Source organism: Phalacrocorax carbo, chromosome 3 (genome assembly GCF_963921805.1).
Source record: "Phalacrocorax carbo chromosome 3, bPhaCar2.1, whole genome shotgun sequence".
Lineage (NCBI taxonomy): Eukaryota > Metazoa > Chordata > Aves > Suliformes > Phalacrocoracidae > Phalacrocorax > Phalacrocorax carbo.
In genome coordinates this window covers 88989022-89014692 of record NC_087515.1, presented here as the reverse complement: position 1 = coordinate 89014692, position 25671 = coordinate 88989022, and the positions used below count along the sequence as shown (strand labels likewise).

Genomic DNA, 25671 nt, shown 5'->3' with positions numbered 1-25671 from the left:
ATTTAGTGGGCTTTGGATGGGGCATGTGGGACCACAAGGAGATTATAAGTGGTTTTTTTAACCCTTCCTTTCTGTTGTGGGTGAGCAGCAGTGGGGCACTTTAGTGTGCCCGGTAGCCAGCAGCATGGCTGAGCTTGCTCTCCCTGCACAGCTTTTATGCATTGCTGTTGGACCACTCGATCGCTCCCCCGCCCCAACTCTGTCCCGACTAGCACTGGCCAAAACTAAGCTAAATTTTTGTTTCAAGTCTTTGATTACATTTGCAACCACCAACAACTGATTTATTGCTGCGGTTGGCAGCACTGTTTTAGTTTGTATTCCTTTCTTCTGCTCTTTTGTGGGTTTTTTTCTGAAGTATATGGGTTTGTCTTAATGTGACATCTCTGTGCAAACATATGCATCTGAGGAAGGCAAAAGAGATTTATTGCATTTTGGCTAATACAGAGGAAAGGGGAAATTGCCTACATAATGAAACAGGAGATTCAGTTTTAACTATGTCATTTCTCTCTTGTCTCCACAGTACTGAATACACAAATATAAAATATATAATCTACCTCCCCCTTCAAACACATCAACATACAATTAAAAGCCACAAAGCTTGACAACCTGTTGTCAAGTTGTTTAACCAGTTGTTTCAGAATCTGACAGACAAACTTATAAACAAAACGTAGAGCACCAGATTGTGGGATGAGGCAGCATCATCACGTGGCTTCCTCAGCTATCTCAAAATTTGGAAAACAAAAAAAGTAGAGGAATACTTTTTCTCCTTGAATAAATAACAGTTTAATTACATTATAGAAATAAAATATGATATGGTAGGAATACACTGGAAATCTTACAGAAATACTATTCTGCTACTGGTAGGTAAATGGTCAAAGCTACTTTTCATGACAATCTGAACGTTACTTGTGTACAAACTATTATACAGGTTGCTAATGAAAAATATTGCAGCAGTTGCAAGGATGTTACCAGCTCAAACGAACATCTAATGATACAATATTCTTCTAAGAGGAAGTAATAATGTTAGATTTACAGACAATAGAGAGTTATGTTCTCCACTTTGAAACACTGGAAATAAAAAGCTCAGGTAATCCAATTTCTTTACCTCATATTATCACAAGGAACAATTTTCCTTTCACTATGAAACAGCATCCAAGAGACCCTGTAAACAGTTTATTCAAAGGTAGTATTTGAGATGTCACAGCAACTTCAACAATTGTTCTAGTCTACAATTACAGACTTTTTAGGCCACTGCTTGTACAGATGACTTTTTTTATTTTTCACTTATTTACATACATTCAGCCCAATAACAGCAGGTAAAATGCGCTGTCTATCTCACAATAGACACACTAAAATTTTCATCAAAAGGCCAGTGCAAGAAGATGTGGATAGTGATTGCACAGCATCGAGGAGATTGTATTATACAAATATACAATTAGACTGTTGAGAATCTAACTCTGCACGCATGTGACACAGATGGTCTTCTCGGTAGATACGCGACACTTGGGAATTGGTACGTATACGTTACTGCAGCTATCGTTGGTTGGTTGATGATGAGTGTGGGTGGCTGTGGAACACAGTATCGTTTGGCTGTGCTATCACTAGGTGAAGGTAGGCAACTGCAAATCAGGAATACCTAAAGCTGAAGTTTAAGTACAGCTTATCGTGGAACGGCAGCAGATTTTTCTAATGAAAGAGTAGTTCTACTTAGTGCTTAACGTGTAGGGAAATTGTTGCCACCTCTTTAATAAACGGTTCTAAGTGAACCGACACAGATCCCAGAGCTTTAGAAAAACTCATTATGCAAATGAAGATACTGATGATAGACGGTAACATTTCACAGGATGCAATTTTTTATTATATCAATAAGCACCAAGTTAAGTGCCAAGACAGCCCCATTGTCCCATGATTTATCATGTAAGATTTAGAACTTGAATGCACAACGAAAGTCCACAAAGTTTGCATTTAATTCACAAGAAGACAAGTTTCAAAAATGGCTCTTAAAATACCTTTACATTTCAAATGGACTTTCCCCCTGCCTCCTCCTGCTTTAGGATGGACTACAGCTAGGTACAAGAAAGATCTTTCAGACGGAGGACTTGCATGTCCTCTGGGAATCCTCTGCAATCTGCCGGTTTCGGCTGACTGCTGCGGCCCCCTCGAGCGCCTGCTGTCCTGTCCTACCACCCAGGTAAGCTGCAGGGGAGCGAGGTGGAGGAGGAGAGTGCCCCTGTGCCTTCCAGCTGCTGCTCAGCACCTCATCTGATGAGATCTTTAAAATGTGCCGCCCCTCACCAGGCCTGAGCCTGGAGCCAATTATGGCCCCGCGGAGCCACTGGCTGAAATCGGCTGGGCCGTTTGCGCTACCGGCTGCTCTGGCCTGCACGGAGGTATCAGAAACACCATGGGGACACCACGGTGGCCAGAGACCCCAGGGTTGCTGCCCTGCTCTTTCCCTACCTAAGCCCGAGGGTGGGCGTCAGGGCAGCATGGATTTGGCTCCGCTCGCCCAGTGCCACAGAGGGAGCCGCCCCTCTTGCGGCAAGCGTCAGGCAGCTAATGGGCTAAGCTGCCTTTGCAGCTATTTTGGCAGAAATCAGCCAGAAGAAGGGTAAGGAAACGGTCCAAAAAAGCAAGGCAGCAGAGAAGAGGACCCAGTACCTTCTGACTCAGAATGGAATTACAGAGTATCCATGCCTCAAAGACTATCCAGTAACATGCTCCTTGTGAAAGTCCCAGGCTGCAGAACCAATCCCACCAGGGAACAGAGGTGCCATGTTCCTTCAATAACATCTCCTTCCTCGAAGCTGATGGTGTCAAACCTTGTCATCTGTATCCTGATTTCACAGTGAGACTCACACCATTTCAAGCACTCAGATTTGAATCCTGACAGTCTTAAAACAAATTATCATTTATTTCTGGCTTTCTCAGTTTTCAGGAACACCATCAACAGCCACTGCTGTTGTCAGTACAGGCTCGTGCCGTGCTCTGCCTCTTGTTTCCCCTTATTCTCAAGTACAACTGAAAGGTTGCTTTCTCTAGCCCATGGATACACCTCTCAGAGTGGATCGAGGTGTTCTTAATATGGTACTTTCATCAGTAATCAGTTGGAAGAACTCAATTTTAGAAACAGAATTCGTGTGCAAAGCGTGCAACAAGAAATACAGTTTACATTGGTCATAGTGACCTATCTTAGTTATGCTACCATGACTCACACTGATTAGTATACTTACACACACACGCACGCACGCACATACAAACACATAGATATTTATTTATATACACGCTCACACAATAAGAAAATGTCTAAGTCTGACAGTATTTCCTCCTCTTTTAGTGAAGATGGGAGTTTGGCATCTCAGGCTCTGAATCTGCTTAAACCTGGGATACAGGAATGCGACACACTTCAAGTATACATCGACTGCACAGTGATAACATCACACATTGAGTCTGACACATGCTGTCTTCAGTGGTCCAGCACCAGCACGTGGCTTAAAACCAGTTGCCTGTTAAAGGAGCCAATATCCAGGACCTTCGCCTTTCAGTGTTCATATTCACGCAACGCCCGAGAGCAGGGCAATAGTCTGTACAACCATGAACGTCCTTCTGTATAAACGCAGCGGTATTTAAAAGTCTGAACCAGTGCATTCCTGTCTTACATTCCTCCTCTATTCCTTTGTTGCTGTTACTCTTGTGTGCATGTGAAAGTAAAAGGTAGTGGGGAAATAATTTTAGTAGAAGAACACAAAGCCTCTCCTCTAAGTCCACAGAAGACCACTAAAAGTGTAAAATTTCCAAAATAGCTCATATGAATTCTCCAAATACAGTAAGTGTTTTCAATGGGGTTTACATATCACATTTCACATTACTTCCACGGAAGTCTACCTTACCACTTTGTTTAATCAGACAAATATCAATAACACATAATAAAACAGCATACAATTCACGGGACACGACACATTTTACAAAACCTCTAAAACTCAGCACTGCCGCTTTTGGAAAAAATCAAAAACTCCTATTACTTACAGACATGAAATACACCTCACATTGAAATGAACAGCATGATTACAAGGCTTCTTTTTCTTATTTGATGGTATTGGTTTAGGATGCATTAGTTTTCAATTAGGTTTCACAATTTTTCTTCACACCCCCAAAAGGAGCCGTTACCAACCTGGTATTTTGTGTGTGCTCTTTCAGGAAACTTACTATTATTCAGTAAACACTTTTTGAGAAAAAAACTTTTGAAAATTTAGCTTGAGTCCCTAATTGTAAAACCTGAAGAACTGGCTGATGGTAATGCTCTTAACACAATCATCGCTCAGCTTACAATGACAAACCAAAAAAATATTACAGGAGGGTACAAACACGTTAAGCCACGGGTTTGGTTTTCTCTGTTGTTGATTTTTTTTGTTTTAAACTAACTCCTTTTCTCACAATACTGAGAAGTCTCTGACTTACAACGCTTCAGCAGTCGTGTCTGTGGAGACAGACATGGTAACTTTGGCAATCTTAACTGTGCTCTTAATGCAGCTCTCGGCAGCCCTGTGCACGTTCCCCGCGTTGTTGGCGTGTTTGTGCTGGCAGTCAGACTCCATGCTGTTATCGAGGGGCTGCGCGGTTCCTTCGCAGGTGGGGAACATGCTGCGGAAGGCGTGTCGCAAGTCCTTGCTCCTCAGAGCGTAGATGATGGGATTCACTGTTGAATTCAGCAAACAGAGCATGCTACAGAAGGCAAAGACAGTCTTGATGAGCTTGTTCATTTTCCCAAAGACATCATACACCATGATGGCAAGGAGAGGGCCCCAGCATATGATTAAAACGACTAGGATAAGGACCAAGGTTTTGGCTAACCTGATGTCCATACGAGTTTGATCAGGCCTAGTGATCTGTACCTTACCATCCTCCGTAGACTGAATGATTATGCTTTTCTGTGTGCCCCGCTGAATCATGCGAACAGCGTGGCTGTGAGCCTTCCACAGTATGTACATGTAGGCATAGACAATGAACAGCAAGAGGATGCTGGTGACCCCAATCCAGAACATCAGGTATGTCTCGTCAATGAGAGGGAATATGTCTGAACAAACAGAGTTGAGCTTTTTGCAGTTCCAGCCGAGCAGAGGAAGAACGGCTATTACAATAGCGATGGTCCACATCACACAAAACGCTACGACAGCCTTTGGTCGGGTAACAATCCTTTTGTAAGCTAGTGGCCTGTGTATAGATATGTACCGGTCTATTGCCGTGAGGAAAAGGCTACCTACGGAGGCGGTGAAGGAAGCTGTAACTCCACCCAGTTTGAACAAGAAGACGTTGGGGCTGTCCTTCCGGTGAAAAACATGGAAATCCACAAAACTGTAGACAAAAATCACGCTGCCCAGGAGGTCGGCCACAGCCAGGCTGCCAATGAAATGGTAGGAGGGTCTACACCGGAGGCTTCGGGAGTGGAGGATGACGCACAAGACGAGGAGGTTCTCTAGGACCGTGAAGGTGCCCAGGGTGAGCGACAGGACAGCGATGGCCAGCTGCTGGCTGGGGTTCAGGATCATAAAGCACTCCATATCCATGAAGTTCTCCCCACACTGTATGTTCTCCTCATTATCCTTAAACGTGGACAGGGACTTGTTGTAAAACTCTGTGATGTTGACCTGATCTGAGGGAATAATGCTCAACAGGGGATCATCTCCCGCAGTCATTTTTTCTTGGAAAGGATCACCCCTGAAGGAAGAGAGAGGAAACTTCTGGGGGTAGTACCCCAGCTTGGATGCCATGTCGCCTTTCATGTCTTCGTACTGGATATCATTGGAACCCACGTAAAGGAGATCAGTTGTGATTGTTCGGAAAGTTGTATCTGCGAGGCCATCTAGGATTGACTTCATAACCCCAGTCTTGTTGGTTTCAGAGAGACTTGGGGGAGGGAAAAATGCATCGGAGGAAATCCTAGAAGGGGAAAAGATCAGACTTTGTTAAGATAAACAAGAGACAAACTCCGCAAACAACCTACTTGAACTGTGTCAAACAAAATTGAGCTTTCTCTTGTATTCAGTGCAGGTCTAGCCTCTGCCACCTGCAGGAATCAGGGTGAGTTGAGCACTTAGAAAGAAATCACGTGGATTTCACTAAAACTGAATTACACTAAGAAGTGACGCAAAACTAGAGGCGCAGGGAACTGAGTATTCCACAGGAAAGTAATTCTCATTTCTCATCAAAACCTTCTGAGCCGCTCCAGCAGAATGACATTTTTGTCTAGATCTGAACTTCGCTTCTGATTGCAAAGTACCTTGCAGATCAATATTCCTTGGGCTTGCTTCATTTAGATAATACCAAGTGCCACCACAGGGGCAGCACTAAACTGAATCGTCGCCTTCATTGCTTTTCTTTCAAAAGGCACTGACGGTTTTGAAAACCTGACAATAGAGGGAACAGGGAAAGAGCCATGCACTCTAAGTTTCACAGTTCACCCAGTATGCCTGTATGTTCGCATTACTCTATTACAGCAACCTAAGGTCTTCTAACATCCTGAATTTGTTATTGCAAATTTATTAGCAAGGTGTTTCATCTACAAATATAGGGATCTGGATACAGCTTCATTATTCTATTCCTTCTTTCTGCTAGGCATACGAAGGCAACTGGGATGTTTGGACTCTATGGGAGAGGTGGGTTGTTACCCAGCCCTGTCCATAGTTTCAGGAAAGGTAACCAGCACTGCTAAGTCAGTGAGTGCATCAGCGATCCATTCTGTGTGGATCAGAGGCCTCAATCAGTGCAGTTCATGCTCACCTAGAAAAGCACGGCACCAAGTTTGGTCAGAGTGCAGCTCTGGCCAAAACTCCAAGCAAAAGGGATCAGGAGCCACTGCTCCTGCGACAAACGGAAATAAAATGTGTCCCGTTGGCGACACCCTCAAAAACATTCTGTCTCCTCAGAAACGAGAAGCCCAGCAGAAGGTCCCCAGTTAGCCAGTGGTCTCTGAGTCCTATCATGCCCAGCCTTTGTTCATGGATGGTGCTTAACTGCAGGGTGTACCTCCTGGTCAGGGTACCCTTGGGAGACCACCCTCTACAGCATCTGAGCGTCACACATGCATCAACATGTAAGACAGTTCTTACAGGTCTTCTTATGCTGTGCTCCTTTATATAGCTCTGTCCAAATCACATGCCTTGAATATGCATTGAACATCTGCTTTAGGGCTCCCTTCCACCACCAGAGTGCCTGAGAGTGGTCTGAATGCAATAAAGAGTTAGAATCATTGCTTCGCTGTGCTACAGCTATTCTGCATCTGCTATGGGGCGTCTTGATGATTACATCAGCAACAGGAGGAAAACCAAGCTTTTTCATGCTTTTAGAATAGAGGAAATTGTTTGTGACACCCAAGAAATCCCAGATCCCATATATAGGCTTGTACTGACTCAACCTGTTCACTTTACACAACTGACAATAAATGGCCAGAAAGGCTATCTGCCAAAACCCAGAGTACTGATCAACTCCTAAAGAGGAAACTTGCACGGTAGGTAGTACAGCTCAGTTTTCCCATGAAAACTAAAAGAAAGACGAAAACGATTCATCTCCTCAACAATACCAGTACTTAAAAGCAGGAGAAATCACGAGGATTTGCAAAAGAAGCAGAAATCATTTGGCTGATGAGATATTTGTGCTGCACTTATACATGGCATTTGAACACTCAAGACTTTTTGCATAGTTCATTGAAGTCTTCCATTTGATTCAGCAGGCCTGGGCATTGAGTGTTAAAGGAAATATAGGAACCTAGGCTTCCAGAAGACACTGCAACTCCAGTGCTGCAAACAAGGATGAGTATAAACAACCCTTACCAGGATAGTCTAACAAACAGCACAGACACTTGCTGTGTCAGCTTTTGCAGACATCGTTGCTCAGCAAATAACAACATAATTATTAGACAGACAGACAATATTAAGGAATTTAATTTTCAGGGTTTGAGTAGTGAGGGAGGGAAATGTCACTGAAGCACACGTGAAAAATGAACAGCAATAATCTAATACATAACGTACTTTTCATCCAGAAGGTACCTTACAGCTGTTCCTCGTAGAATTTGCAGATGTTATATGGTGCAAAGATGACCCTGCTGACAACTGACAAATCTGCTTTGGGTGAAGTCTGGCAACTTTAAACTTGGCATTATAACACCAGTTTAAAACTAGAAGTGAAGAATGAGTTATTCATTTGAAAACTGTCCAAGAAATATTAAACAAATCAAGTAGTTCTATAAACATATAAAGATGGCTGTGGCGTTCTCTGTTTTCCCAGCTTATTTCTGACAGAAAAAAGACAACCATTTTAATGATTAAAGCCACAGCCCCATGTCGAGAAGATTATGTCTGAGTAAAGCTTCAAAAATTGTATGCAACTGAGCACTTCTGCTAGACAGACAAACAAATTGTTATGAGGTAGCTGGTCCCTGCTGGAGTCATGTTAAGTACAGACTTCCTCAGAATAAGGTGCAAGCTGCCGTGCAACCCGTACCTTTGTTTGAAATACAAATGAAAGAACACGAATTCCTGCGTGCTCTTTTGAAGGTGTCAGTGAGTTATGTGACAATATCACTATGCATGCATATGCTATGCTAACAACATAGTTAATGGGATCAGGAGTGGCAAGTCTTACTCTGAATTTCAATGATTTTTTTTCCCTCTGTATTTTTACATTGACATTATTACAGTAATTTCCACCTTATTGTCTCTGCAAAGAGAGTTTTCTTTGAGAGTACTTGGGAGTTCATTAGTGGTGTAGTTTAGGCTTTGGGGGATGCAGCTGACATTAATTTTGTTTTTGTTTGCTGCTGGGAATATAATAATTGGAAATTTCTAGCAGTACGTGTACATGCACCTATTCAAGTAGCAGTTGATTTTTATTAAAGTTGCAGTAAAACAGCCATTCGCCTGATCTGGAATCACACTTTACTGGAATTTAGTTTATTTTAATTCAGATACTAGCTTGACCTGCTGTAAGCTACAATACTGAAATGCGCTGAAGGAATCAGCGAGGTTTTCCACAGCTGCCTAGTGGAAACAAGACTAGACCTTTGGCACTGAGGTTATCAGGAGAGAGAGCCCAGGTCACATCTGAGGTATTGCACAGTTTGACATAGACTGTCATGTCCAACCCAACTGATGGTGGGAGCAGTGGTCTGGTTCCTGGTCTTTTTGTTTGGTTAGGTGGATGTGCCAGTGCCACACTAATTTTGGCTCTGAGCTCTTCGGTCCAAACCTGGAGCGGTGAGGAGGCACTGGCCACAAGAACGGGACACTGAACTCCACTCAGCTACGCTGCTCTTTGCAGTTGGCTTCAACGCAACCCAAACCCATATTGCCGAAAACCCATTAAGATCTCTACATGAAATAGTCTGGAAGCCTCCTCACAGCCTCCCGAGCAGACAAGGGTCCCCTGCACAGAACCCTTCTCTCTGGACAGGGCTGTGGTGACAGCTGTGCTGCAGCAAGGTCCCTTCATGGACAGGGTGACAGCAAGGGAGAGCCTTCCTGCCCTGCCAAAAGCTGCTCTTCCAACAGAGCCTTTGAGTCTCCAAAGCTCTCAGCTTCACCCCTTCCTTAAATGAGCTCTACGACCTCGCTCGTTTTAAAATGGCTTTAAAAAGAACTGAAACATTGATTAAAGATGAGGAAGAGACCATGCTGGTGCCGGCACTCAAAATTTTCAGTGTATTTCCATGACTGCATGCAGCAATTCATAGTAAGTAATGAATTATGATTACAGATAAGGATTAAACCATAGATAAAATTTTCAAGCATCTTTTATCTTCAAGTCCAAAACCAGAAAACCCATAGCTGAAGACCATTTCAGACTTCTCTCCCATCAGCCAGCGGCTGTTGATGGGCACTGCCAGACCAGCTGTGCAAAGTGACTGCCACTAGATGGAGTGACTATTACAAACACACCACTTAGCTGTCTGCAGAGATCTGGATTTAACTTCCTCTAGCCCTTTTTTTCCAGTCTGCTTTACCAGGGTTCAAACATATGAGGTGTTAAACATCAGCTGAAAGTTGAAGACACAACTTCGTAAGGCTTTGCCCTCAAAGTGAAAGAATTAGTGAAGAGTTAAGGGGTGAGTCTTACTACTGCCCTCCACTGTGTGGTTACATATAGCCTTAAAAGAAGCTTGGATGCTATCAGAACATAAAGATGCCTTAGGTAAAATATAAAACACGTAATGCATAAAAGGCCGGTAACTCATCTTGGACAACAGGGAGAATTATACCTCCCCTGGACTTCTCTTTGGTCCGCAGGACCAGTTCACTTGGGCAAAAAGAACGTGACTTTATTAAAATGCTATTACCTATCTTCTGCTGTTCTAGGGGAGAGGGAGGGCTGGAAAGTTTTTATCGTTGTCTAAAAAAGGGCTAAACTTCTTATAATTTTCAAGCCAGGATGACTGATAGAGCAATTTTAATAGCCTGCATAGAAACAGTGAATATTTGCGTTCTTCCTCAGAAAGTAATTATGAGCAATACAATGATGCTACCGATAACTGCAAAAATGTTGATGTGGCGAGAAAAGGAATCAAAACAAGAAAGGAAAATCCACAATCAAATCTTTCTAGCTTCTATTTTAAAAAATATTTTTATCTCCTTGTCTATACATTTCTTCTACGATACCCCAGCTAATTAAGAACAGGCTAAAGGACAAGTAGGTATAATTGAAACACAGGTTTTCAATGCACAAAAATATGCAAATGCATTGTCCTTGCTTACACGTAAGGCTTCTAAGTCCTTCAGAGGGCTCTATCTTCCCATAAGTTTGCATAGTGCCCAGTACACTGAGACTCCCCCTAAACTAGGTCCGCAAAGTATTACCACAGGAGAAACAGCAGTAATTCATACTTGTGTGCAGTCAGCTGAAAAAGTGTGAGAGAAATGAGATCTACCATAGTAACTGTTGGCCTCCAGGAATTAGAACTGTCCTATAAAATGAAAATTTATATGGCTAATAATTACCTTATCCCATACGGCAATGAACAATACTGCTTCCAGGACCTCACAAGGTTTCTAAGCCTCAGAGAAAGAAATGCGCAGGCTGAGAAATGGCGCTCTGAGAGTAACACCAAGCAAGAAAATAAAACATGTTGACGAGAATGTGAAAGCAATGCTACCCCTATCCTATTTACTGTTTTACTACTCTATCTCCAACACTGTGCTACTCCTGGGCTAAAAATGGCAAATACACTGTCACTCCTAATTCAGGAAAACTTGCACTCACTTCAGTGAATTTCCTCTGTGTGAGGGATCAGGAAGGAGCACAGACACTAGGAGAGAAGCAAATGAGGGATGCTATCTTCTACTTACAGCAAGGCACTATCAGCTATGGGGTAAATTAGGACATGCAAGTACTGAACCAAATTTTGCTCTTACATAACATGATGATGTCTTTGGCACATTGAACCTTAATTAGCAAGAAACCACAGATACATGGTTATTTATGTTAATTACCATTTGCACACTAGTAGGATGGGGGCTGCATTGTTCCAGTCTGGGGGCAAACTGCCCCTACGTGACACTACCCAGCATCCAGCAGCTGACAATCTGAACCACAAAAACAAAACAATGGAGAAAACAGAGCAGTAATCAGTGACCAGCAATGTTTTTAAAAACATAACATTATTTCTTCCCTCCAAAGTTTTGTTGGTGAGATGCATGTACCAGTTTTAGCACAGGTGACCTGCAGGCACAAAGGAAAAAGAGGCTGTGTCTTAACTCTCAAACAGCCCGGGCATACTCGTGTGTCTAAGATCAGAGAGGTTCAAAAGCGAGGTTGAAGTCCTGCTCCGTTTGGTGCAGGCAAAGGACACGAACTTTGCTCTCCTGTGAGCTGGGCAACCGTGCTGGCAACCTCTCTGTTCTGCTGCCCATCTCTAAGGGTTGTTCCACATTAGATCAAGAGTTAAACATCAGGAAACAAAAGCACCAAGGTGCATACCTGGCAGGTGAGGGGCTTAGCTTGAAGTCCTTTCTCTGAATTAATGGAACCAAGGATGCGTCTCCCACACCCCACCCAGCTGCTGGGGAAAGAGCAGGGACAGCTGCCCCATCTGCCCGTGAAAAACCTCCAAAGCTCCTGAGTTCACTGGAAATCCATCAGCTTGTGAAATACAACCCCCTACACACATATTTCCTACCAGGCTGGAGACAAGACAAAGTACTGAAGGCACAAACCAGCAACGGAACCATCAGGGCTACGTTAATGGGAAACTGCAGCTACCTGGTCTGCCCAGCTTTTGGGAGAAAGGAGGGAAGGCAGATGTGGCTTTCTTAAAACAACAAAAAGATGGTATGAGCATGGGATTTCAACATCTTTCACAGTTTACTTTCTGCACCTTAATTTCATTTAGAAACACAGTTTTGGGAGAGGATGAAGAGGCTTGCTGAAGTATGAAAGGTTCAGATGGAAGGGCAACAGTGAAGAAAGGGTGAGCTGGTACTTACTTAAAATGAGCTCCAGTTTAGCGACCCATTTCCCAATAAAGCAGAATGAACAGTTAATACGAAAAGTTTGATTTGATGTTATGGTACTTACATTTTAAAGAAAATGGAAGAGAACTCATTAAGTTGGTCAATTTTGAACTCTCAGACTTTTTCACAAAAGGGTTTATCTTGGATTTCAATATTCCAGTAGAAATTGCTTAATTTCCAGCCACTTTTCTAGCCATTCTCTAATGCCAAAAGGTGCAGGTGCTTATTACTGCTGAGTAGAATTGACATAAATGTTAAATGGAGACAGAGAAGCCCAGCCAGGTGCAAAAGAGATGGGGGCTGAACACTCAGTCTCCTGGAGGTACCTAGAAGAGACAGCAGTTTAACACACAACGTGTAGCTGAAGGGAGAGAAGTCATTTGAAAGAGCAGAGCAGGACATAAAAGACTGAGGCTTCAACGGATGCTAAATGCTAAAGGTCCCCAGAAGAACGTAAAGTCTACAGGATGAAATTGGAGGAAAACCACATTTACTGGGCGGGGGGGGGGGAACAGATAAGCACTCCAAGAAAACAGCTTCCATGTAATGGCCAGAGCAGAACAAAAAAGATCAAGAATTTGTTGCAGCAGAAAATATTAGTGAACTTTATTAAAAGAGTAAGGATTAGAGACAGAAAGGTAGCAAAAATGTCAGGCTCCAGGGAGAATTCTCATAAACTGCAGAGAACTCATGTCTGCCTCCTCCTCCGCCCGCAACAAACTGTGGCCCTAACAAGTTTTAATCAAAGACTTGGTGAGATAGCAAGGAGATGCTGAGAGCAAAGGTAATGCAAGTTAAGTGGTTGGTGTGGAGGGGACAGGGAGGTGAGAGGAAAGATAACTACTGTCCTCATACAGGGAATAGGGTGTCTCCAGGTGAGACGGGAGCAAACCAGGGGAAGCTAAGCGAGGAAGACCCAAGTGGAAGGAGCCCCTTGGGAGGCAGGGGATGTAGATTTTAGGGAAGGAGAAGAATTGCCTTTGCGATCAGCTTGGGGAAAGCAGAGCAGGTGAAGGAGAAAACTCACGAGAGAAAACCTCCCTCCTCTTCCCAGCTATGCGAACTTCAGAGACACCTCCATAAGCTGAAGGATATAGCTAGTGGGATTTTCAGATCTCACCATAAAGAAAGAACAGACCCAGTGTTCTGCAGGCAATGACTTGCTCTTTTGAAAGTCCATTTCTGATCTGTATTCAAACGGTGAAGGAAGACGCAAAGGGCTCTGAGAAGCCATCCTCGGTAAGGTCACAGAAAAGGACAGCTCTGAACACACTGACACATGGGACGGAGCTGGGGACGCTCAGGAGAGATCAGTTGAGCAAATCTGGCCAGGGACATTAATAAAAATCAAACAGCTTAAGGAAAATGAAGTACCAGACACAGACCTTAGAGGTGAAAAGGAAGATGGAGAGCTGAAACAGAGCCGCTGAGTGACCCGTACAGTGGATAAACGCACTGAAAGGGGAAAAGGGAAGAGGGGTTTACAGGCGATGACAGAAAGTTAGTGCACAGAAGGTCAGCAACACATTGCAAAGCAACATCTCTTCTACTTCAGCCCTCAGGAGTCCACTTCTCCCGAATATTAGGCCACTAAGGATGGGCAGTGCTCAGAAGCTAGGACAGAAAGGCTTTTGGTAAATGCGATGTCCCACGCCATCAGCATTAGTGAAGAACAAAAATGTGCACTCCAATTAAAAAATGTAAAATATTCCTTCATTTCTGGAGCTGTCTGGCCTTTCATAAAATTTAAATAAGCTCAGATAACTCTCTTCATAGCTACATTCAGAATATAATGATATTCAAATACACTGCCTTCACACACACAAACAACTTGTGAAATTATTTGCCAGCATATTAAGCCACTACACCAGATTGCTTGGCAATGGTGCATGTCTTCGAAATATGCAGATGCTTTTCTTTTTTTAAAAAAGGAGAAGAGGAGAAGTGAGAAAGAATTACAGTAGAATCTGATATCCAAGTAGCCAGAACAACAAATTGCAGAGACTCCAACCAATATTACAGCAGATTTGGAAAAATAGTTAAAAGATACTGAGGGATGAGTTATGACTTTTTGTGTGCGTGTGTGAGTGTATATTTCTATGCATAAACTTACAGACAGACATACACAAACACATACACAGGAGGAACAACTATGCAAAGTCTCACAAACGCTGCAGTAGTGTTTGTCATGTGTAAACTCAAATTCCCAGAGTCAGAGGACAAGCAGACAAGCTAGAAGTGTAGGTATAAGAAATACAGGCAAGAAGAGTGCTGAGTATCTTTTTGAACTCCCCCATACACAGCCTTCCTGGGGAAAAGCAAGAACCTAAAATGAACACACCTATCACTGAGATCCTGTAAGAAGCATTTTGCATATATATACACACACATATATATATATATATAGGTACCTACATACAGACTCCTGTACTGTTTAAAACAGAGGCAGAATTGGCTAAAAAGAATTAGTTCTAAGAGCACGTTTCACATATTCACCACAACGGGAAGGTGGGAGCCCCCCAGGCCCCTAAGCACAAACTTTGAAAGGTTTCCTAAAATGCAGAAATACGGAAATTACTCCAGCGAGGGCTGAAAGGGAACTGACAGTATTCCCTAGGGAACTGCTTCTGCTCAGTACTTTGCAGGGAGTAAACACGCCTTTCTTAAGAAGAATATACAATTGCCATAAAACAGATTAACACAGGATGAGGTACAATTTGATGCCATCTATCCTCGATCTACACAAACAAGACATCTGAAATGTATGAAACACCCAGTTTCTCCAACAGTCCAGCCAAAGTATAATGAGTAACATTATATTAACACACACGGTAGTGAAATACCTATTTTATCTGTAATCTGGATATTGGTACCTTGATCAAAAGAGGATGTTCCTAATGAAGAGAGGCAGAACCAGGCTTATTGTACATATCACCATAATGCCCCTGCATGAGGCACAAACAGCACAATAAAATGTGCTCCAACCTTATGTTGCAAACCCAATCATTTTTCATGGGCAACAATGGCACCTTCGGGAAAAAGAAAAAAAAAAGTTCTTTCTAACAAGAAATTGATTTATAAGTCATTATAACCATTTCAAAAGGACAGGTCGTGGCTGGTTTCAGCGATCATTAACAAAGCCACGCACTTTCAAACAGCCTGAGTTCTGGGGGGGAAATTCTTATCCCAGCGACAGTGATCGGATGTGCACTTTTTGCAGCAGTACGGCGTCAGTCTAGAAATGGAGATGTAAAGAGCAGTACTGAGAAGACAGGTTGTCACATTTTTAACTTTGCATTAATAACAAATGCTGTTGCTGTCTATTCTGGCACATTTTCAAGCTTGCTTTTAAGTACAAGGGGCTGGCATGCATTTCTACTATAGATAGGAAAACAAGAGCAGCCTTGTTATGATTAAAAGGGTCTATTTCCCTCTGCCTTCTGTCTTCTGTGTCCATCTGCACAGCTGCTTTGAACTTGGCCAAATCCCAGTGTTAGGGTCGTCCGCAGTACATATTTTAAATCAGCAGCAGACTGTGTGAATTTGCTGCTAGAGAAGAGAAAAATCTCCAAATTATCAGTTAAATGGTTGATGAGTGGTTTTGTAGAACATTCATCATTTTACATAGCCTAAACTATTTGGGAAATCGCAGGGGAAACATATCTAAAACCATTTACTGTTTCAGGAGGAGACTCAGAGAAAGCCAATACAGACATCTGCAAAGAAATGAAGAGCAATCAGAGAAATGAATTCTGCGGATGCCTAGGTAGCCGACTACATGGCTAGAGAGAGGTCACAAAGTTTGCATCGGAGAAGTTACAGCAATTTCTCTTAAAATGTGCAAAAGTAGGGAAGCCAGGTGAGCGGAAGACAGTGCGGAACCAGGAGCGGTAATGTATTTGTCATTATTGGGCAATACTAAGTGAATATATGGGTTTGGGTCCTCCCTTGCCTCTTAATCTTCTCATGTACCTCTACTCAATAGAAATGAAAGCCGTCCCAGCTCCCCCTCCCTAGCATGTAACACTTTCAGCACCAAAATTCCCGGCGGGGTGACAGTCTGCAAGAGTTTTGGGACAGCCACATTAAAGGCTGAAAGTCAGAAATTACTAAAAAAAAAAAGTTGTTTTCATTTCTAAACTTCTGCTGCCAAATCACAAACCTGTGAAGGGAGAAAGGGAAAGAAAGACTTGCATTGGCTAAGACTTGCCATTCCTTCAGCAGAGCATGAAAGCCCTTAATGGGGTCCTTTATGCAACTGAGCTAACATAAGTCACCAAAGAACAGCCAGGATCAAAGGTGCCCACCGGCCCATCCTCACGATACTATAACCTGTTTTCACCTTCACCCTGAGATGTGCAGGTATTTTGATTTGATTACTGTGGGTTTAGGTGTCAGTGAACGGTTGATGAGGTAAATTCACAGCAAATAGTCAATTCCTTTACCTAGCCAACTTTCCCCCCCAGCCCAGCAATAGATGCCTGCTGGCTCAGTCAAACAATTATTGCTTTTATCAATTCTCCTTTAAAATGTTTTTATTCAGATGGTTCTGCCTCTCATTTCGAAGACCAATGGATAATAAAGCAAAGCTGTTCCTGGTTGCTAAAAAACTAATTTTAACCTCAAGCAAATCAGGAATTACACATTAATCTTCTACACTGTTTAAAGATGTTACGTTCATTTCTTTTACAGCTGATTTAATAAACTCTGCCTGCATAATAAATATTCCTACTACAGTCACAGGGCTTTTTTTCCTTTCCTGAGAAGGGAAAACCCACGCTGGCAGTTGATAGGAGGTGTAATCCAAAAAGAATTAAGCACGCCCAAGTAATTTTTGCAATGTTGCACATTTTGTTATTAAATATCATATTAAATATCACTCTGATCCTTTGCATGATCTTCGTACATGTGAACAGCAATGCCACCCCCAGCAGAGAATGCTATATTCCTTTAAGAAAAGGTGAACAATAACAATGAAAACAAGATGATACATCTAAGGAAAAAAAAAAAAAGAAACATTACCACACCTTTAACAGGTTAAAAAAGCCACACTACGTTTTTTTTAAAAAAAACTTGTAGATACTCAAGAAGGAGTATTTTGCTAGCTGGCTCTATGTTAGATATACCCCTTTATCTTCTGAAAGAAGCAAACGTATGCTGAAACTGTTCATACGATCATTTGCTGCCACACAGAAAATAACACTGATTATAATTTTAGAGAAAGAAGGAACTATGGACTTCATCTTCTGACACCATTTTACTTAATCAAACTGAAATGACAGTAACGAGCTCTCTCCTACCAAAGGCTTGGTACATACCTCATCCAGGGGTGTTCTCAATGGAGAATTGCAGACGTCTTTGAGACAAAAAGATGCCCATTTAAAATAAGCCCATCTGGTTACTCAGAATTATTTCTCAACAGCTGAAGATTTCACATGACAAACACTGCATGAAGTTTAAAAAGCTCACTCTTTTTTCTGCCGTTTTCCCCCCAGACCTCCGAATATCCAGACAAAAACAAATGAACCAACCAAAAACCCTACTGGGATATTCTGAAGATGCTGGATGCCTAAGTGACATCTTTTAACGGGAACATTATTGCGCACAGAATCACGAACCGCCTTTTATTTCGGTCGCAGCCTCAACGGCAGAGTTTTGGGAGGAAAAGTGCACGGGAAAGCCGAGCCGAACGCCACCCGCTGTGAACCGCCGGTGGGTGAGTGAGGAGGACGAGGGGGGAGACCCCCGGTGTCGGATGGGGTCCTGAGGGGACCCGGGAGGCTCCGCGCACAGAAGAATAGAGGCGCGTTAACCACACCGCCATCGGCCCCCCGCACCTCCGCCGGCCCCCTCCGTCCTCCCGCCGGGGTCGCGAAAGCAAACCCCGCAGCTCGGGCCACCTGCTTTTCCCGGGTGGCCCCGGGGCACCCTCCAACTCTTCCGCCCCCTCGGCGCGGGGCCGTGCCCGGCGCAGCGGCGAGACCCCCTGCGCTCCCTGCGGCCCCGGCCGGGAGGCGGCGGCGGGCCCCGGGGAGGGATGCTCCCGCAGGCAGCCGCCTCCCTCCGGCCGCTCCGCCGTCGGGGCAGGCGGTATCACCCCCCGGACCGCCCCCCCTCCCCCGCCCCCACCCACGCCGCCAACAAACTTTGAGGGGGACGACGGCTACCTGGTCCCCGGCCGGGGGGGGGACCCCCGCACCCTCCCGCACCCCTGGCCCTCCCCGCCCCGCGCCGTCCTTACCCTCCGCACGGCACCGGTCGCGTCCCCCGCCTGCTCCGGCCGCGCCGACCCCCGGCAGGGAGCGGGAGCGCCGCCCCGCCCGGGCACCCCGGCACTGGGGAGCGCCGAGGAGGCGGTGCCGGCGAGGGGAAGGAGGAGGTGGGAGACTTCTTCCCCCCGGCTGCCTCCCCTTCTTCCCTTCCCTCCCCTCGGCGCCTCCTCTCAGACCACCGCCGTCCTCGCTCGCCCGGCTCAGGCGGCGCCCCGGGCTCCGCCGCCCCGCCGCCGCCGCCGCCGCCGCCGCTCCATGTGCCGCCTGCCCGCCCCCCCAGGCCGCCGCCCCCGGCCCTCCTCCGCCGCCGCCTCCTCCGCCGCCGCTGCCGCCTCGGCGCGGAGAGGCAGCGCGGGAGCCGCCGGGCGCCCGGCGCGGCTCCGGCACACGCCGCCGCCACCACCGCCGCCACTTCCACCCCCCCGCCTTCCGCCCCTCTCCGGTCCCATTTATGAAGCCCGGCTCCCATCACGTGTCAGTGTGCCTTTTGTCCCGGCCCTGGCAGCGCCGGGGGAGACGGGCGGCGGCCAAACTTCGCCCCGGGGGAGGGACATGGGGACACCGGGGGACACCGGGGCGGGGGGGGGGGCGGCGGCGGAGAGCGGTTCCCGTCATCCCCGTCCTGCTCAAGCCGTGCCCCGCGCCCCCGCCCGCCGTTCGCCCCGCGGTGGGGCAGCGGATGATTGATCGCGATGAGCCCCGTCGTGCCGGCGCTCCGCCGCGGCTCCCCGCCGATCGCGGGGCGGGGGGGGGAGCCCGGCCGGCCGGGGGAGGCGGTGCGCGGGGCCTCCAGCCAAGGTGGAAGGCAGCGCCTCCTCCGGCCCGCGGGGGCGGACGGCGCCTCCGCGCCGGGGGCTGGGGCGGAGGGGGCCAGCGCTGCCCCGCCGCGGGGCACGGCCCGGCTTCCCGCCCTCTCCGCCCCGCCGGGGCTGAGGCGGGCGGCCCCAGCGTCCCGCCGCCGTGGCACGGGGGGAGACCCCTCACTCGCTCCGGGGCCGGGGGGATTGGCGGCCCTTGGGCCGTGGCTGCCCTCGCGGGCCGTCCCTCAAGGCCGACGAGCCTCTTCCCTGTGCCAGTATTTCCTGTGAAACGCCAGACTTTTACCATCGTTTATTTCCCTTTTCCTCACTATCCATCAGTCCTGCCTTGGGTATTTTGGGGCTTACAGGACAGCCGTCATGGCAGCCCTCAGACGTGCTGGGGAATCCCTCACCGCTGAGGGATGAAGTGGCTCCACAGGCGGATGGGCAACGGGCAAAACCGGAAAGCTGGTCTTTATTTAACAGCCGGTTCCTAAACACTGTAATATCCATCTGGCTTTGCTCCGTGTGCTTCTGCCTCTGCAGTGTCATAAATATGTATTTGCCTTTCACACATATTAATACAGAAACATGATAAATATTTATCATTTGACATAGTGTCTAAAGACGTTAACTGGTCCATCTACCACATGCACCTGTGGAGGAGGAATATGCTGTATTCCTCATTTCTCAGGAAAAAAAAAAAAGCACTCAACTCTTCACAAGTGAGGGTTGAAGATTTCGGGTGGCCGTATATTTTAGGGGTGCCCAACTTGACATGTGCCTGCTGCCTCACTGGCTTCCTCTTGAAGGTTTCCGGAGCTGAGCCCCCAAGGCCTGAGGCACCCAAAATCTCAGGGCTCCATATGGGGAGGTGCGTCTGCTGAGGAACACAGACCCATTCTCACAATCCAGTGTTTTCCTTGCATCTCGTCCCACAGCGAGTCTGCGAGATCATAATTACTGCCTATATTTTTTCCACTGCTGGCTCTTTCCAATGGTAATCGTTAAATTAACAAGAAAGGAGATAATTTCAAACAGCATTCCTGTGAGAAAAGTGGAAAAGAAAAAAAACTAATTTGCACCCAGATCAAGTTTCTGGTATTAGTCAGTCTGTCTGTTTGGTCATTCGGAAGTGGTGGTGTGTAAAAAGAACTTTATTTAACACTGCAGTAAATCAGAACAGATTTCTCTTTGGCCACGCATTTCAGAAAGTCCTGACTTCTCCTCTTCAGAGGACTAAGACTTTTCATTTAATTCTTTGCAAGAATTGGGTACTTGTTTTTAATGTGAACCTACCATGGTAAGCTTCTCTTCCTGCCAAGGGACACATCCCCTCAGCAAAGGCAAGTCACGTACAGTGGACATCGCTGGACTAAAATCAGTCCACGGAGAGAATTTAAGGGCACGTGTTACAGCTCATCCCACCTCCACATTCATGGCTTGCTAAAGATCCCCATCCTGAACTGGGAGTTACTCCAATCCCGAGGTAATCCTTCTTTCTGACACTTCTAAACTCGGATGGTAGAGAGGGAAATTGCAGTGTTGAGCATGTAGCCATGCCCACACACTGAAGGGTTTTTTTTTCCCCCTAAAATCCCCCACAGTTGCTACTGCCAGTTCAGCCCACAGGCGTAGCAGTTCCACAGGAGACAAGACGTACGGGTAGACAGAGGCAATTCAAGCACCAGGTTCTCAACCTTCTTCACAGTGGGGCGTCCTGTGACCCCCCCATGCCTTGCACATCCCAGCCACTTCTCCAGGATCTTGCCTTTGATTTATCAGTTTGGCAAAGGGAAGGTTCTTGAGATCCTGTGACACCTGTTCCTAGCGGAGCTGGTTGGAAAACCTCTGAAAGAACAGCTTTCCACTGGAAAATGCAACCCTGTCAAAATCGAAACACTTTGCAAACTTGTGTCGGTTGCACTGAAAATGTCATTTAAAAAAGAGTAAGTGGTGGAGGGATGTTCCAACAGTGTGGGAACATCTCGTTTTGACATTTCCAAGCTAAATGTTTCAATTTCTTCCTTCAAAATGAGTTTTGGTTTCAAAATATTTCATTTTATATTATATATTACAAAATAATACAAAATTTGAAAAGCTGAATCACATACTTCCATCGATCTGAAATTAATGTTCTCCACAACTTTCTCGAGGTAAAGAATTCAGCTGTTCTGATTTGGAGCAAAATTTTAAACCCCAAACACCTAGGGAAACTAGGCTGTCTGAACTTTGTTGGGCTCTCAACCACATGATGGAATTCCAGAACACATCAACGGCCACCTTTATAAAGTGTATGATTACAAAATACTTAAAATACCTAAAATAGTGAAGGGCTATTTGCAGTCTTGCCTTTACTTGCACTTTAAGCCTCGCTGCCACTGGAGAGAAAACCATTCAACAGCAAAGATGAGGTCTGAGGGAACAGGTGGGAGCAGACATAGACCCTGCAAGTAGAAGTTCCCACTTTTCTTTTGGTTGCTCCCAGTTAGCTTATTCCAAAGCAGCGCATCGGTCAGGTATCTGCTGGCCACGCCCAGTACAACTGCAAATGGAATTTCCTTCAGTTCTTATTTCAGGAGGAAGAGGAAAGGGGGTAATGGATGAGGTAATCCGTCTGGTCCTATGTTCTTTCTATGTCACAAATCCCACCAATTCTTTGCCTTGTCATATTTTTTTTTTTCAAATACTTGCATTTCATATTTTTATGAAAACTAAACTTTGTCCGTCACTTTATGAATGTTATATTCCATCCATGAAGCACTTTATTTATCTGTTTAGGTTGATCAGAGGTGCCTAATGAGTGAGGTTTTGATTATTTACGTAGCAAGAATCCGTACCATGATCAGGTTTGGTGCTTGAGTCATCTCAGAACTAGCTTTGCTTGCTTTCTGGAGTTCCATGGCTGCTTTCAAGATTTCCCCATCTCTTCTTTTCAAGAGTATTTCCTGCTGCTGCCTCATATTATAGGCTTGGAAGTTTCACCCACTTTTCTCTGTTCATCCATAGGTAGACACAGCTATCAAACAAGACATAAATGATCTCCCAAGAGGCACTCAGGAGTACACTGGCTTCTAACACTCTCATCCCACGTCCTGCCCACAGGCAAATGGGTTTTTGCAGGGTTTATGTGGCAGTTTGTTAAATCATTTTCAAATAAGAAACAACATTTGGTCTTATGTCCATTCCTAATTTAGAAGACTGCTTGTCCCAAAGGCTCATCTTTATCTGTCCAGTTTGGGAGACTGCTAGGATAGCACTGGACACCATGGGTGCATACAAGCTCTTCCACATTTCACAGTCATAACATCTCTGGAAAAAGTTGAAGAGGGTCTTCACCATAAACACAGTTCTGCTCCTGCATATCTTGAGGGCCATGGTAGAAATTCATTTGGACAAGGAAAAAAAAGGTTGAAAAACAAGACCTTAAACCTTGACCATTTCCTGCACTAGTTTTCCTAAACCACAGAGCCTGAGAACCTGACGTGTTCAGGTGCTGCTGCAGCAGACATAAGGACAAGTGCTCTTAAGGGAACATGATTTTTCAGCTTTTCTATGTTTTCCCTGCAAGCTATCAAACAAGCAAGGTCGGGTTGGGCCCCAGCAAGTCCTCATTCTGCCCATCACTCGTTATATGATGTTGGCCTCTTTTTTTCAGTGGTGTTGAACACCCACAACTTTCACTAAGTTCAGCAAAAGCTCTGGGAACTCAGCACCTCAGGAAGTCCTGCTGTTTGTCTTTCTGTGCTGGTGCTCCCCAGCTGTAAAATGAGGATAATAATATATCCATTCTTTAGCACCACTCTCAGGCTTTTCTGTTTAAACTACATGGTCATCAAAGCGAGAACCGTCTCTTACTAGTACTTTGTGAGCACCTATCACAACAAAGTCATAATCCCGGCTGTGACCTGCAGGCACTAACACATTGCAAATAATAACAATAAAAACCCAATCAGAAATGTTATTGTCCAGGAGTAGCTTTACTGCCATCCAGCAAATAAAAATACAGAAACAAAACACCAGACCAGGAGATGACAGAACCCATGAAAGCGAGTGGGTTACCCTGGGGCTTTGCTAATTATCCAGCTTCGTATTTAGTCAAATGTTGGTCTCCTGTGAAAGAGTTGAGCTGCCAGCGGGCAGTCACTGTTGGTGTCACTAGCAAGGCATGGTGGTGTCCTTGTTTCGGGCTGTCGCCGCAGCACAATTCAGCCTGTTCCTCAGACGGCACAGTAGCCCTGCCCTGTCCCCAAACCTGCCCTTGGCTTTTCCACTCCGCCAGCCACCGAGGGTGGGAGATGTGCTGCTGGCTTTTGTAACGCAAATGGCCACCAGCTAGGAACAGACTGAGACCACCAACTCATCTCACGCAGGAAAACGAACAGCTCTCATATGGTAATGACTTTATGTCACTGCTGCCCCTGAACCAAATTAAAACCAGTGATGCAGGCATTCAAGTCTCTCTATCCCATCATTAACTATCCCCTGAAGCTATCCAGTTCCCCAAATATTATTCTCTTCAGCTTCTTGCTTTGTCCTTTTAAATTGGAGTTGAGCAATAATGAACTAATTTAGCCATTGTTATATGTAATTTAGGTTATGACGTCAATGAATTAAGAAGAGAAGAGAGGCACGTAACGCAATGAAGAATGCGTACTTTTTAAAAAAATTCTCAGTTAGTGTTAGTAGCCGTACCAGGCAGAATGCATTTGAGCTTAATCTTCTGCTGTATTGATTTTTTGTAATGTTTTGCCTATTCAGTTGTGTGTGGCACTGCAGGGTACTAACAAGGTTTTTTCTTTTTCTCTGATGGCAACGATACTGTGCTGTATCACGTTCCTTCCACCAGCTCGTGACAAAGATGACAGAAAAGAAGAAGAGCCAGAAGATTGGTGAGCACTTGCTATGGAGAAACCTCTGTTTTAAAACAAAGGCTTCCCCAGATTCAGAGGCAGGGAATTGCTTATCTGACATCTGTTGCCTGTCACACGTTTGCTGATGCCCAGGGAAGGACTCTTAGAAATGTTCCTTTGGGCTGAAGTCCACTGTCCCCTCCTCCTTCCTTTCTCATTCTCTCATGCACAAGTCTTGGCTCTGGCACTCTGAAAAGAAGCTGCTGTGTTCAGTGTGAAGCCATGACATGGTGCTGCCGTTCGGAGCAGCGCCTTCTGGCTTCAGCGACTCTAATTGGCTCTGTGCTTTGAACCATTCGGCGCTAAGTGCTCTGCTCAGTGTGGCGTGGTACTGACTCACTCTTCGTCGCAAGTCTCCGGAGCAAATGGCAGTAATCTCATGAGCTTAAAGATGACAGTTTTGGAGTCTCTTTTTCTGCAGAGTTTGAATCTGTGGCTGCAGGTCTAGGCAAGGGTTCATGAGCCACTCTGTTAATGGCGCATAGAACTTCAAGCACCTGCTACGGCATTTTTGCATGTTCCTTCAGAGCTAGAAGGTGGCTGAGGCACATAAGTTTCTTTTCTGTCCACCATCTGAAAATTACAAAATGCTGGTCCAGGTGGTAGAAAGAGGTTGTTGGGGAGGAGAGTGAATATACTGTGTTAGAGAGGATGGGCCTCTTTGACCTTGGGGATGCTGCTTTTGAACCTTTTTTTTATATATTTTTCTAACACAAAGGAAATCACTGCTGCCTCTAAGTGATCTTTCAATGCAGAGAAACACCCTCATTAGTTTTTTTTTTCACCTTCTCACCTTCTTTCATTAAACCATACTCTTTACAGTCCCAGCTGAACAGCAGGGAACATTATGAGCTGACTGAAAAGCATTTTCCTTTGTTAACATGTTTTTTCATCACTGAGCAATAGAGCAGTAATGAGGACACAGATCATCTTTTCATTATAAATATGCATAGCAAAGTATAAAAAAAAAGTGGGTTCCTAAAATAAATAAATAAACAAAAAAACTGTGTGGTGAAGGGAAGGAATTGAGAAAAACAAGATGACAAAGCTTTTTCCTGATGCTCTACCTTTGCTAGTGTACAGAGGCATCAAACTCAGGAAAGACTCCAAGTGGTGTTGGGTGCTTTGAATGTTGCATTTAATGGAAATATAGGCATAGAATTGTATCTGTAGCTTGTGTGTGATGCAA

The 25671-nt window shown here is 45.2% G+C and overlaps 1 protein-coding gene across 2 annotated transcripts; it reads right to left on the bottom strand.

Moving 5' to 3' along the window:
- Positions 1-402: 402 nt before the first annotated feature.
- CNR1 (cannabinoid receptor 1) lies at positions 403-19018 on the bottom strand. 2 transcript variants are annotated; one of them, XM_064447653.1, is made up of 2 exons: positions 18739-19018; positions 403-5937 (listed from the first exon to the last, which is right to left on the bottom strand). In XM_064447653.1, exon 2 carries the CDS (start codon positions 5874-5876, stop codon positions 4455-4457), a length of 1422 nt encoding a protein of 473 aa, XP_064303723.1. In that variant the 5' UTR covers positions 5877-5937; positions 18739-19018; the 3' UTR covers positions 403-4454. The 2 variants fall into 2 exon arrangements, with proteins under 2 accessions (XP_064303723.1, XP_064303722.1); XM_064447652.1 differs by lacking the exon at positions 18739-19018 and adding an exon at positions 17816-18556.
- Positions 19019-25671: the final 6653 nt, after the last annotated feature.